This window comes from Perca flavescens, chromosome 13, assembly GCF_004354835.1.
Source record: "Perca flavescens isolate YP-PL-M2 chromosome 13, PFLA_1.0, whole genome shotgun sequence".
Taxonomy (NCBI): domain Eukaryota; kingdom Metazoa; phylum Chordata; class Actinopteri; order Perciformes; family Percidae; genus Perca; species Perca flavescens.
Window position 1 is genome coordinate 16,318,743 of NC_041343.1, and position 13,944 is coordinate 16,332,686.

At 38.4% G+C, this 13,944-nt stretch overlaps 1 protein-coding gene across 2 annotated transcripts; it reads left to right on the forward strand.

Annotated features, from left to right (window-relative positions):
• Positions 1 to 5,844: 5,844 nt before the first annotated feature.
• tmem135 (transmembrane protein 135) lies at positions 5,845 to 11,109 on the forward strand. 2 transcript variants are annotated; one of them, XM_028596173.1, is made up of 15 exons: positions 5,845 to 6,061; positions 6,550 to 6,677; positions 7,095 to 7,187; positions 7,397 to 7,430; positions 7,533 to 7,598; positions 8,271 to 8,338; positions 8,445 to 8,486; positions 8,574 to 8,750; positions 8,866 to 8,935; positions 9,022 to 9,189; positions 9,486 to 9,549; positions 9,693 to 9,769; positions 10,274 to 10,372; positions 10,466 to 10,533; positions 10,703 to 11,109. In XM_028596173.1, exons 1-15 carry the CDS (start codon positions 5,924 to 5,926, stop codon positions 10,836 to 10,838), a joined length of 1,428 nt encoding a protein of 475 aa, XP_028451974.1. In that variant the 5' UTR covers positions 5,845 to 5,923; the 3' UTR covers positions 10,839 to 11,109. The 2 variants fall into 2 exon arrangements, with proteins under 2 accessions (XP_028451974.1, XP_028451975.1); XM_028596174.1 differs by having other exon boundaries at positions 5,846 to 6,061; positions 8,271 to 8,317.
• Positions 11,110 to 13,944: the final 2,835 nt, after the last annotated feature.

A 13,944-nucleotide genomic window follows, 5' to 3' on the forward strand; every position in this document is an offset into this window, starting at 1 on the left:
GTTGTTTACGGAGACGGAGAACCAGGAAATGCGTCGGGGATATGCGGGATATGTCAAAGGGAAAAGCAAGCTACTAAGCCACGCCCACGGCAGTCGCTACTAAAATCTGCAATTGGAAACGGACGCACAGCGAGTCGAGGCGAGGCGAGTCGAGGCGAGGCGAGTAGGTACCATGTAATGGAAAAGCACCATAAGGTTGTTTATCATGTAGTGCCGATTCTACAGAGATATGTATTTCCTTTGTTCTAACCCAGACTAGGCACCAGGAGGTTGGAGACTCAGAGACGTTTCTCTTCATATGTTAATTGTTGGTTTTAACCTAATCTATCTACAAGAAACAGGAAGAGAGGGGGAGAGGAATAACCAGCTGTTTTTACTTTAGTAGTCATTCTAGGTTCAATTCCTATTTTCATAACCTGACTGCAGCATACAATCTATTATTTAAAACCAGTGTTTGGAATAACGCCGTTTAAAAGAACGGCGTTAGGTAACGACGTTAGTTTTTCAGTAACGGGGTAATCTAACTAATTACTTTTCCCGTCGTTACAACGCCGTTAACGTTACTGGACGTTAAATGCGGTGCGTTACTATGCATTGATTGAATAAACTGTGTCGTCCGAATGCACCCCTGGCTCACAGCTAGTGAGGAGGTGGTTAATAACGAGGTAAGCGATTATGATTGGCTAAGGCAGAGTCATGTTTCATGGTAGCCAATCAGAGCCAGTGTTTTTACACACACACACACACACACACACACACACACACACACACACACACACACACACACACACACACAGGTAAACAGAGATTCGATGAAGCAGCAGAGATGGCGAGTCAGGAGCAATCCGAGGAAAAGTTGGCATTTTCAAGGTGGAGATATAAGCACTACTTCAAATTCATTGTGGTCAAAGGCAAGAACGTGCATGTAATGTGTACATTATGTCCAAAAGTGAAGATTTTGTCGACATCCGTTGTAAGCAACTCTAATTTAATGAAGCATGTCACAACGAAACACACGCATCTACAAAGCTAGTAGCCAAAACCACCGATACCTCCACCACAGATGATCGCTCGCCATCCACTAGCAAAGAAGGACTCGGAGCAAAGTCCTCCAAGCAGCAAAAGCTTTCTGCCTCACAACACAAACCTATGACACAGGCTGAAGTCAACCGTATGATAGGCAGGTATGTTGTTAAAAGTATATGTGTCATATAAGTTTATATGGTGTAACTGTTAACTGTTTACCTTTCTTACAAAGATAATACTTGAAGTGCAGGATAAACCTCTTGCTGTCTGTCGACGTGCAATAAATATCCAAAGTTATATACAAACACCTGTTTGTTCTACTCATTTCAACTGACTTGAAAACTGCTAAAAAAAATCCCAATTCTTTGACATATAGCAATTTTTTTTTTTTTACAGTAACAAATAGTTACTTTTCCTGGTAACGAGTTACTTTTATTATAGAGTAACTCAGTTACTTTGTGGAACAAGTAGTGAGTAACTATAACTAATTACTTTTTTAAAGTAACGTTCCCAACACTGTTTAAAACATAAAACATACATGGTTATTAAAATCAGCATTGTTACAACTTTATTTAACTCAACAAAGGCTAAAGGTGGGGATATTGCCAGCTTTTTTGCTAAGACAATTCAAAGAAGTACACAGGAGGAAGAGAATGAGGGAAATGAAGGAGAAGGCAGTAGGCCTAAACTGGAGAGACCAGGAGGGTCAGAGCAGGAGAAGACCACAGAAGGAGATGAGGAAATAAGTGACGGAGAAGAGGAAATAAGTGAAGGAGACGAGGAAAAAGAAGAATCATTGAGGGATGAAGAGGAGGCAGAGGGTAGATCTGCAATTCCCCCTGGACCCCATGGTGTGTTTTTATTCTTCTTCCATATAAATTGCCATACAGTAGGATATGTAATGTCACGTATTGCTGCAAACACAACAACCGTTGCCTTCAGCTTCCCTAAAAAAGATCATGGGTCATTTGTGGACTGTAGTTATACGTTTTTAATTATAATAAGTACTTGAGTATTGTCTGCTGTTTTATACTTGTAGTCCACTGCATCTTGGACACACTTATTGTACTTTTTATTTTATATATTTGTTTTTTTACTTTTTATACTTTTTAAAAGATGCACAGTTTTGTTTTGTTTGAACACTGGGCTTATTCCTGTTATGAATTAAACACGCTTGTAGTGTGTAAGGGCATGATTAAACAATAACTAGCGTAGTTTAAAAGTATATTGTTTGTTTTGTTAAAGCCATTCACATATAGGGATTCCCAAGTACCGTCTACCCATGCCACCCTGCCAAGACCTCTCCCCCCCCCCCCCTTGCCGACCCATGTAAAATTTTCTAGATCCGCCTCTGTATCAGAGTACAGGGATTACAACCAGTCAGCATTGATTATTAGGGCCCGAGACATCGTCAGTTGGCGGAGGCCCTATATGTATTGCTCTTCAAATGTTTTTCTTCTTTCTTTCTTCTTATTTTTATTCTATGTGTTTGAGCGCAGTTTAGAGGTGCTTGGGCTACTCAAAAATGCTCGACAATTGCTATGCATATCAGAATTGGTGACAATTGCGATCTGACATGAGTCTTAGACTTGGGTTTGGCAAAATTGTTTTTGATGCGCCCCCTATCAGTATTCAAAGTTAAAGCCCCCTCCTTTAACTATCACATAGAGGCATGGCATTTGGTAGTAGGTATCTTATCCAGACACCCAACGGGAGGCCTGCTGTATTGAAATACATTTTCAAAATATGGACGATTTTGACAATTTATTAGGGATTGTACTTTGACTTTCAATTATAAATAAATATATCCTCCATAGTACTTTGACGAACTCCTCCTACAGATTTAATGCAATTAAATCTGTAGGATTAATTGACTTCAAAATTGGTAAGTATAATCTAAAGATCTCGGCGAAGCTAAATTACGAAGCTTTTTAGTGCACGCCAAACAGTGTGGGCGGGGCATGGCGTTGATTTTTCACGTTTCGTGATTAAACAGGAAGGGGTTGGTATAGACTTTACATTGTCCAATCTAAACTGCTCAGGCTGTATAAGGGTCATGGCCTGAAGACATCTGACATGTCAATATTGAGATATTATCATAGCGCCCCCTACTAGCAACAGGAAGTTAAAGTTGTTACACTTTGATGTCCTCTACCTAATGGGTTTAGCAGATTCACCTCAAAAGTGTTCAAGAAAGCCTTAAGACCTAGACTGGGTAAACACAGCCGGATCTGCTGGTGATTTGATTTCACCCTGCAATCTTAAAAGATTGAGCTTGGTCTGGTGATAGCCAGACTACTTAAGACCTTGATGATGCTTTAATTTGAATATTGTGATCTTTTGTCGAAAGGATCCAACTTCAATGTTATATCACGAAACGGAAAGTTGTTCTAATTTGAATGTAAATTGTCTGATCTGCTTCAAATCTTTCATACGTGATGTTAGTCCAGGCCTGAAGTGATCCACATGAGTCTCAGGCCTGATTATGGTAAATTGGCTCAATATAGCGACCCCTACAAAATGTCAAAGAAGTAGCCCCTGCAGTGCGTTTCACCTAGACTAGTCGTATATCCTTGACGTTCCACTTCCGGGATTGCTCCATTGCCGACGGAAATACCACTTATTTAGGCCAGATATCCGTTGCCTTAGGCTTCCTTTGTGTTGGCATTTTAAACTCCAGTGTATTTATGAGGACTATTGTTAATCTTTTCTCAGATTTCTGCAGGGTAAATCCAGACAGCTAGCTAGACTATTTGTCCAATCTGAGTTTTTCTGAGACTAAAACAACTTTTGAACGTACACGTTCCACCAAAACAAGTTCCTTCTCGAGGCTATTTTCCAGCGGCATCGCGGCTTTTCCCGGTGCCTAGCACTGCCCAAGACGATTGTGATTGGTTTAAAGAAATGCTAATAAACAAGGGTACGTTTTTCTCTCATCCAGGAATGCTGTGTGGACTAGCAAGACCCTCCTCCACAGCGCCACGGTGGAGGAGGGTCTGGCAAAGTGTGACTACACCTAGACCTATGAGATTTGGTATGCATATGTATCATGTCCAAATTTACAAAAAAAGCTTCTTGGAGCCATACTTATATTAATATTTATGCGCAAATTATGGATAACGTTGACCATTTGCAGGTTACTGTAACCAACTCTTCCTACAGATTTAACTCGATTGACTTCTTAATTTGTCTGTACAATCTAAAGACCTTGTCAAAGCTAAATTGTGAAGCTTTTGCACTTGCGTCCAGCGGTGTGGGCGTGGCGTGTTAAATTACTGATTGCAGCTTTAATTATAAAATGTTACCGACATTGCCTACTGGGAAATTAAGGTAATTGATCTACTTTTGATAATATGCAGACTCAGGCATCATGAAAAGGCATCAAGATCAACATTTTCTGAGAAGTCATCCTAAAGTTGTATATGGCTTTATTAGATGGATGGATTATAGATAAGTTATAAGCCATTAATAAAAACATCTTGGATTTTACTGAAACCCAAATGTTCTTATTCATTTTTCACAACCCATGAAAAATCACACTGGCTGGTATTTATCTACTTTATTTGGTAACAATGCAGTTATACATGTTAATAACCAATACATTAATAAATACTTCTAGGTTTCACACTCATATAAACCAACAAGTAAAGTTAATACATTATTTTGATCCAGAGTATCCTGATGAAGGATAAAACCTCTGCCAGAGGACAATGTTGTTCTTATTAAGCCTACTTACAACTGATCTATAACCCAGTATTTAAAAAGATGCAGGCTTTTCACTAGTAATGGCCAAATTAATTTTCATGAAGCATTTTCTTTATTTTCTGAGCCCACTAGATGGCACTCTTGGTTTTAAGAGAAAGGCCTAAGGCATTGCAATTCAGTGTATTCTCAACCCTTTGAACAGAGAGGGGCTAGTGGGCTCAGAAAATAAAAAAATAAAATGCTTCACGGAGCCTCATTTTGCCATCACTACTATTAACCATGAATAAAGTAAAAAGTTACTTTACAAGTGGTATCTTGTTTGAAACCTATATGAGCCAAATTTGAGCCAGCTCATGCTGATAATACACATGCTCAAGTGGATTTAGGAGTTGATTTTTGTCTTGTAGCCCCCTGAAATCCAAACCCACAGAAAGAACACATTATTCAACAAGATCACCTGTGCTTTATGCTCAGTCGGGCTCCAGCCCAGTGCTTTAATGTGGGATGGAAACCACTGGAAATCAATTGTGATGCCTGCTGACAGATTTCTATACTATTTTAAATGTCATTACAGTATAATAATGTGCAACTCAATTGAATCTAAACTGTCAGATTCCCATACCATTCTCAAGTTGTGGCTCTACATGTCTGTGTTGTACTTTATGTAACAGGTTTTATTATAGCGATGGTTAACATCTTGTGTCAGAAAAAACCTAATCTGATTAGAGATTTAGGCATTTAGTTGAAGATTTAGGCTGATTTACGTAGGTTATTTTGAAGCCCATATATATACTGATTTAGCTAATTCTGGTTTTAATGATTAATGGGCCTCTCCATGTCTCTTAATCTCAAATTACCTTAAAATATAGCTGTGCCAGTTGTTCGTTTCAGTTAATGTCCCTGATTTTGGGGACATATGGAATTGATAAAATATTGAAATCAATGTTGATTCACACAAAATCACAAAGTAAATCTTAAGTGTTTTACGATGGCCTCGTTGTACTGGATACGGACAACAATTCACTGATCTTTAAAAAAACATTGATTCATAATGCATGCCTTTTGATCAGTATGGTCCAGCCCCGACAGCACCGTGCACGTGCACATCTCTTTTGCGTGCCCGCGCTCCCCTCACAGTGAACCCGCACGACAGCGCGTTACCTATTGGTTGTGTACAGACCATGGTACAGACATGGCCGCTCTCAGTAAAATACCGCACAGCTGCTACGAGATCGGTCATACTTGGAACCCGTCGTGTGTGCAGTCGGCTGTGGATGTAGCCAGGGGTGCTCTGGAGGTCTCCTTTAAAATCTACGCCCCTCTTTACCTGGTAAGTTTTGCTGTTTGACCTGCAGTATTTGGACTTGGGAGTCTCTGAAGCTAAAGTAAGCTAGCTAACCAAGTAAGGCTAACTGGTTCTGAGAAAACGTCGTAAAGGTTAACTGACATGTCGCCATCTGACATTCGGGGACTAAGTTCAAGTTCTTGCACGTGCACAAACCATGCACAAACTAGGTAAAGTAAGCAACACATTGCACACGCTACGTTGATATGCAGCGTAACGTTACACTCATGAGTAACTGGCTAAGTAACAGCAGTCAACTATACAGTTTTGAAAAACATCTGATAAGTAAATGCCGTTCCAGAGTAAAGTCGTTGATCAGTTTTGGTGCACTGTAAGCATTCTAACACTGTACAGACCGTTATCAGATCCAACGGGAATGTATAACACAATTGCACAACATGTTTTTCTCAACTCTTGTGCGATGATGAAATGTAAACACCTACAGCCGTGACTGCAGCTCAACTATATTGCAGATAGCAGCAGTTCTAAGGAGAAGGAAGAAGGATTACTATTTAAAAAAGCTTCTCCCAGAGATCCTGTGGTCTACTTCTTTCCTCGCTACCAATGGAAGTCTTTACATTGTTTTCTTCTGCATTCTCAGGTTAGTAGGTCCAAGAAATGTCACACAGATTAACACTGTCAATCACACAACTCAGTTGAAGTTAAGATGCAAGAGATGCAAAGGGTTTCAGAATCTAAAGTGATGCACCTGAGGATCCGTGTAAATGTTTGTCATTGAAAACTAAAGATGAAATGGTTTAGTCATTATTATCTCAGATTCTGTTGTTTTTGTTTTTCCAAACGTTTTCAGAGTTGCTCAAATGTTCAGTTTTCTTGGAAATATGAGATAAGATAAACCTTGTATTAATGTCGAGACGGGGAAAGACAGGATTTGCAGTAGCACAAAACAAACACAAGTTAAATTTACATTTAGTAACTGAAACATCTAAACATTTAGATAATATTTTTCCTTTGAATAAAAAAGGAGAAAAAACAACAACATTTCTTCTGACTTTAGGAAACTGTTTGGAGGGTTCTACTCCTGGTCTGCCGGGTTTGGCTCAGCACTGCCTGCCTCCTATATTGCCATCCTCCTGGAGCGCAAGAGCAGGTGAGATTCCTTTTTGTTCTTTTTTCAACAAATATTTCTTGGTTCTCTTACTCTCCCAGCCTTTTAATGTTTGTTTGAAACACATTTGCCAAGTACAACACCTCACAAAAATGGCAGTTGTTGTATACATCTCAAGTATCAGGCGTGGCCTTGTGAATATTGATTCTGGGTTTACTGACAATCTATATGTCTCTCCCTTTCCTTGCCAGGAGAGGGCTGCTGACAATATACATGGCAAATCTCGTAAGAGCTACTCCGTTCATTTAAACATGATTTGTTATACATAAAGAGATATATCTGCTTTTGCCACACAACTTATATGTGACATTGTAATCTTGTTGTCAGGCCACTGAGACTTTGTTCCGTATGGCAGTGACACGAGGCATCATCAAACCCATCACACACGGCGAGGTAAGATTACATGGCGGTTTGAGTGAGCTGAAAGTGAAGGGAGCTTGGCGGCGGGGAATGATGTAACGCATAAAAACCTGTCAAGCGTCCCTGGTTGTGTTTGTCCGTTTTTAAAAGGATGAAGATTAATGTGATCAGATAGATTTTTATTGTCCCGAAGGAAATTTGTCTCACACACAAACAGTATCTGCTGTTCAGAGGATTCAACACAACATAGTGCATACATACGTATACATACAGTACACAGACGGACTGTCATCACTTGCATGCACAGACTGCCACTAGACAGCAAAATTGCTCACTGCCCGTTGTACATCACTTCATAATGGCCGTCATAATAGTGTATATAATATGTGCAGTAAGGGTAAGCAGCCTCATCAACATAAAATCCTGATTTGAATAAATGTGTATGTTTAAGATTAAAGAAGAATTTCAGGGGTTAGGCTCTAGCTGGCTTGCCATTCAGGGGTTGTGCACGTGTCCGTAAACAATATGAAGTAGCTCAGCCTGAGTTGTCGGATGTGTATGAATAACCTTGACAGTAGTTTGTGTCCCCTAATGATTTAATGTATATCCTTTAGGCCAGATTGTATCATGGTGGTGAAATAAGTCCCATGGCCCGATTCCTTTGCACCCTTTGTCCTGATGCCCTCTGTCTCTGTTTTCCATTAGGTGCTCTTGTTCTGCATAACCGCAATGCTCTACACGTTCTTCTTCAGGTCAAATTCTTACAGTAAAATGTGAAACATTGGTCAATTGGTTATTATGAATAGCCTTCAAATATATAAAAAAACAATAGTGAATGTTTAGTGTTTGAGTTAACTTAAGTTGTGTTTGATGTTGCAGGAGTAAAGATGGTCTCAAAGGCTTTGCATTCTCTGCATTAAAGTAAGTTGTCCCAGTTCCCACTGATGCCTTGATTTAGATTGACTGATAGTGTTTTGGTGAAGCTTACACTGCATTTTTTTGTTATAGGTTCATCATTGGAAAAGAAGAGATTCCAACTCACTCTGTTGTGGCAGAACAGATCTGCACGAGACCCCTTGAGAGGACAGCTTCTACAGAGACCGAGGATTCACAGGCGTCGGCAGAAAGGCCCAGCTCCAGTAGGAAAACTCTGGTAGCCCACACAAGAGAACTGCTAGAGTCAATGTGAGAGAATACACACCTTTACACGGACACAAAGATTTGTACAAAGTTCCCAGAATTGATATTATTATTATTATTATTATTGTTATTTATTTATTTTTATTTTTTTATAATCCAGATGCAAAAAGGGTCCAAGGCACAGATGTTGTAAACATTACCAAGACAACTGCATTTCCTACTGTGTGAAAGTAAGACACGTTTGTTATGGTGATGGATTTGTAATACTCAAATACTATATTATTAAATAATAGTCACATTTTCTTTCATTGTCCAGGGTTTTGTCAGGATGTTCAGTGTTGGCTACCTGATTCAGTGTTGTCTTAAAGTGCCTTCAGCATTTAGGCACATGTTTACGAAACCCTCACGGCTCCCCGCCCTATTCTACAACAAGGAGAACTTCCAACTCGGAGCCTTTCTTGGATCTTTTGTCAGTATCTACAAGGTACATTTCATACTTAACAGGTTTTCTTTATTCTATGACATCTCTGTTCTTTTTTCTTCCTTGCTTCCATTCTTGTTTTTAGGTTGGCAAAAACATTTACAAACATGTGGGTCCCCCAACTCCTTAAAGGCACATTTTAATTTGTAATCTCTGATTTCTATCTCTGCGTTGTCCTCAAATATTTGGTATTATGTTTGCTAACATTTCCCATATTTTCCCTATGTTAGTATCTCTTGTGTTAAGTGGATAGTATATTGTATTATTTATTTTTTCAAACGTTATTCTTTTTCACTAAGGGAACAAGCTGCTTGCTGCGCTGGCTGCGCAACATTGATGATGAACTCCATGCACTGATAGCTGGTGAGACAGGATTGTGTAAACTGTCAAAGTCCTTGTAGAGCAATCCTCCTCCTGATTGTGTCAGCTAATATCATGCCATGTCTCGGCTGATTTAATCTATTTAAATTATTTTAATCTTTTTCTCTTTCTCCCTGTCTTTCAAGGCTTCCTGGCTGGTATTTCGATGTTCTTCTACAAAAGCACGACAATATCCATGTATCTCTTCTCGAAGCTGGTGGAGGTAAAAGAAAATCTCTGAAACAAGTGATATTAATCACAGAAAATTACATTGTCAAGAAAATATAGACAATAACATTCATTTTTCATCTCAAGGATAGGATATTTACTGAATATTATATAAAAATAGGGTCTACTGAGAAATACCGCATTTTCATCATAATCCAGACACATCTCCCGGTGTATACACGTATGTTTACATGCATACAAGAAATGAAGTTACTAAGGCATTTACATACACTTTAGTAACCTGGCTACTGTAAATCTGCGTATACATGCAGCAGGTCAGTAATAAACATTACTCATATGGCAGTGTGGCTGCTTTTATTCACACTAGAGCCTTGTAGAAATGTTATGGACATGCCATGACAGTAGTTTCTAAGTTCTCAGATTGCCAGAACAACTACAACAGAAAATAGACTTGCATGTTAGTAACGTCCCGTAATCTAAAACCTTTTGTACTGGGCAATTTATCATTAACAGCCCCTGTAATAATCTCTGTTTTTAGACCATATACTTCAAAGGCATTGAGGCCGGACGGTTCCCTTACTTTCCTCATGCAGACACGGTGATATATGCCATCTCCACCGCTATCTGTTTCCAAGCTGTAAGTGACAAAAAATGTATACATAAATATGCTTCACACACATTTTTCTTTGCTGAGTAAGGATATAATGTATGACTCATTCCTGTTACACAGGCTGTGATGGAAGTGCAGAACCTCAGGCCTACATACTGGAAGTTCCTGCTGCGTTTAACTAAGGGCAGGTGTGTATGGTGTGGAAACTGTCAGCTGTGTTTTACCAATTCAATCAAATTCTGTCTTTTTAGATTGTCAGTAGTCAGACTGTTTCTGTCCACGTTAAGATAATCTTGTTAGTGAGAGTTGTATTTTTTTATTACGGTAATGAGATTATTTTTCTGTCTCCTCTCCTAGGTTTGCTCTGATGAACCGACAGTTGCTCGATTTTTTTGGGACTCAAGCCTCCAGGGACTTTAAAGGCTTTGTGCCCAAACTGGACCCTCGTTACACCACGGTGCTACCACCAGGAGTCGACATCCAACTCGGTTGACTTGGGACCAGGCTGTGGGAGAGGCTTTTAGGGTTACCTCAACAAGAAATGGACAGTTTGGCTGTTATTTCTGAATAACTTAAGGATTTGTTAGAGATGTTATAACAGCTCAGAAGCGTTGATGTCGTGTTATGAGATGGGATAAAGCCCGAGATCTGTCCAAAGCAGGGCATCATGAGTGTCAAGTTTGGTGCTGCACAAGCACATTTACTGACTGGCATTGTATGAAAACAGGTAACTTGTAAAATAAATGAAACACATTTTACATATATTAATAGAAGTTTTAATGAAACCTTTAACAGCACACTATAAGACTAATGAGAAGAAATCCATCTAAATGATTTATATATATTTTGTCAAATTGACCATTTGCATTTGGCTGGGTGACATTAACCTGTTCTGTAAGGTATGGGTGGGAGTAGTAAAGTAGATCACCTTATAGGGTTACCTTATTTCCTAAAATAAAAGCCGCGGCCTTTATTTACCTAAACTGCAGAAGGGACCAGGCTTGTATTTGAAGCAGGCTTTCATTAGAGGCAGGCCTTTATTTCTAATTCCATCTGTTTGATAAGTATAATTATTTTACATAAACAGTTTTAAATGAAAAACCATAGCGTTCACATTTGCAAAAATATCACCATATACATCAACAGCCAGAAGGGCGACAAAGCAATTTGGGTCAGAATTAATCAAAGGCCACCATTGTGTCATTTTGAACCCTGTAAATGTACCGGGTATTTATTTCAAATATAGGTACTACAGTATTACTGGTAGATTACAATAAGAGCATACAGTAGTTACACCAGTATCTGAGTAACGTTACAGACGGTAGCTAGCTACCGGTAGCTTTGTTTCGAGCTCCAGGCTAACGTGTTTCCTCCCACCTCCAGCTAGGTAGCCGGGCTCTGCTCTTGTCGGCTAATCTTGTCAGCTCATCCTTTTGTTTCTTCCAGTATCTGATTCTACTGGGCTCAATGTCGAAACGTCCCGCAGCTTTTTCACCCGAGTTTTCCTCCGCATACTTTAAAACTCTTTTCGTTTTGTTGTTGAAAAGTCCGTCACTAGCACCAGAGTCCGTCTTTCTCTGCTAGCACTAAATGAGCCCCGTGTTACATCCAATGTAGCTACTGCCATCTACTGGCACCTGTACGTTACTGCACACTACACTTGGCTGAGTTACACATACAGCCGCATTGATTGAAATACTGGTAGGACAATAATCCAGAAAAACAAAGTGTGGAAAAAAAGCATGAATATATTGTTGAATCTGTTAAATTAAATTGGTAGAAATGTACAATGAACTTGAATTTTATTTTGACTTAATAAGGCATTTAGGAGATTATCCACACTATTTTTTCCCGGCCTTAATTTGAGGCCAGCCTTTATTTGTAGTTCACTCAAATCACAAATAGACCCAAAAATTGGTTTATTGGAAAATAAAAATGATTTCACTTTGGCTGCAACAACATTCATTTTATCCTTTAATTGTACAGTTTCTTAATTTTGCAAGTTACCAGTAGGTTTGTGCTGACTGAACTCAATTTGTTGTTTGGTTGCTTTCACGACATTGGGTGAAACTCACTAACTTTGAAATAGGCACGGTGATACCTGATTTTGGATCTGATTTAAGAGGACAAAGAATTTTTGATCATTACTCCCTGATCATTTCTGAATGTGTTCTTTTTAATTGGGTACAACTGATGATATATTTAATTATGTAGCCTTATTAAATATTGTATTGACAATGGGAGATGCATTTATATTGTGGTCTATTATGTGAAACACACAGGTGGAAAGTCACCATTTTGAACCAGTTACATTTATTTTGTTTTAGTTGATTTTTGTATGCAATTCCAAATCTCATACTAGTTTTTTTGTTTTTAAAACTACACTTGACAATAATGATTGCAATGGAGTGAGCCCCCATATAGATAATGTGTTAAAGAAAGCAGCAAAGGACCATGGGAAATTTGGAAATTACTTTTGTGGAGAAGATGATGAAACATAATGTACTGTTTATTATATACCAATAATTGTTACCTTGAAGACATAAATCTGGAGTAAATGGCTAAGGAAATGTTTGTTTACTAGTAAATCACACTGAGACTACTGTGTTTACTTACACAAGAAATCAGGTTACTGGGTGTAATCATATTGAGAAATTAAATCAGAGAATGCATTTACAATACATGCAGAGCAATAACCTAATAATCACATTTTTCCCATGCTGTATTTTAGATGAGATGGTATATTTTAAGTGTATTAAAAAGTTAATGTATAAGTCATATATTAAGCTACAGTTTAAGAGATTATTTGGTCAGAGGTTTCTGTTTTTCCATATTGTGTGCATATGTCTGAATGTTTGACTTTCTTTTAACTGTTTGCATTTTAATTAATACTCACTGTCAGTACCAAGGTGAACCCTATTGATTGAAACATTGCTTGCTGAGGAATTTGTGGCCACATTGAAGCATTTGCCTGAAGGCGACAAAGAATCTGTTTATGTCAATAAAAAGCACACCGCTCAATCTGCTTTTGTTTTTGATTTTCGTTGCATAGCGATGAGGATATCTGCTTTCTGTTCAACACAAATTACACATTGCACACCATTCATAATTTCATTCCAGATGTGAAATCTTTTTGTACACATCTCATATTTCTGCTAATTATTTGAAATCCCAGTTTGTTTTGCATTCAGTTCTTAAACTCAACCCAGCTTTAGACAACCCTGACCTCCATAACCCATAATTGTAAACATACAGGGTACAGTGTTTAAACTAAAGAAGAGGAGTTTAAAAAATAGTGATATACTAACTAAATGTATCGTACAGAATTATAATGCAACTCACTGTTTTATTTATGCAAAAAGGGTGTATATTAAAGTATTTTTTCCATCCAAGTGTGTGACTTGTTTGTTTTCTGAGCTGAGTTTCATCTTGTATACTTTTAAAATGATTCGATAATAACCGAAGAGCAAACTTTTCTCTGTTTTTGCTTGGTATGAAATGTCAAAGTTGTCTGGCATCATCTGATCATGAAATTAAATAACAGGCCTACCCTATATGCAGTTTATGCAGATGGTTACAGTTTTATTTCACATTGCTTC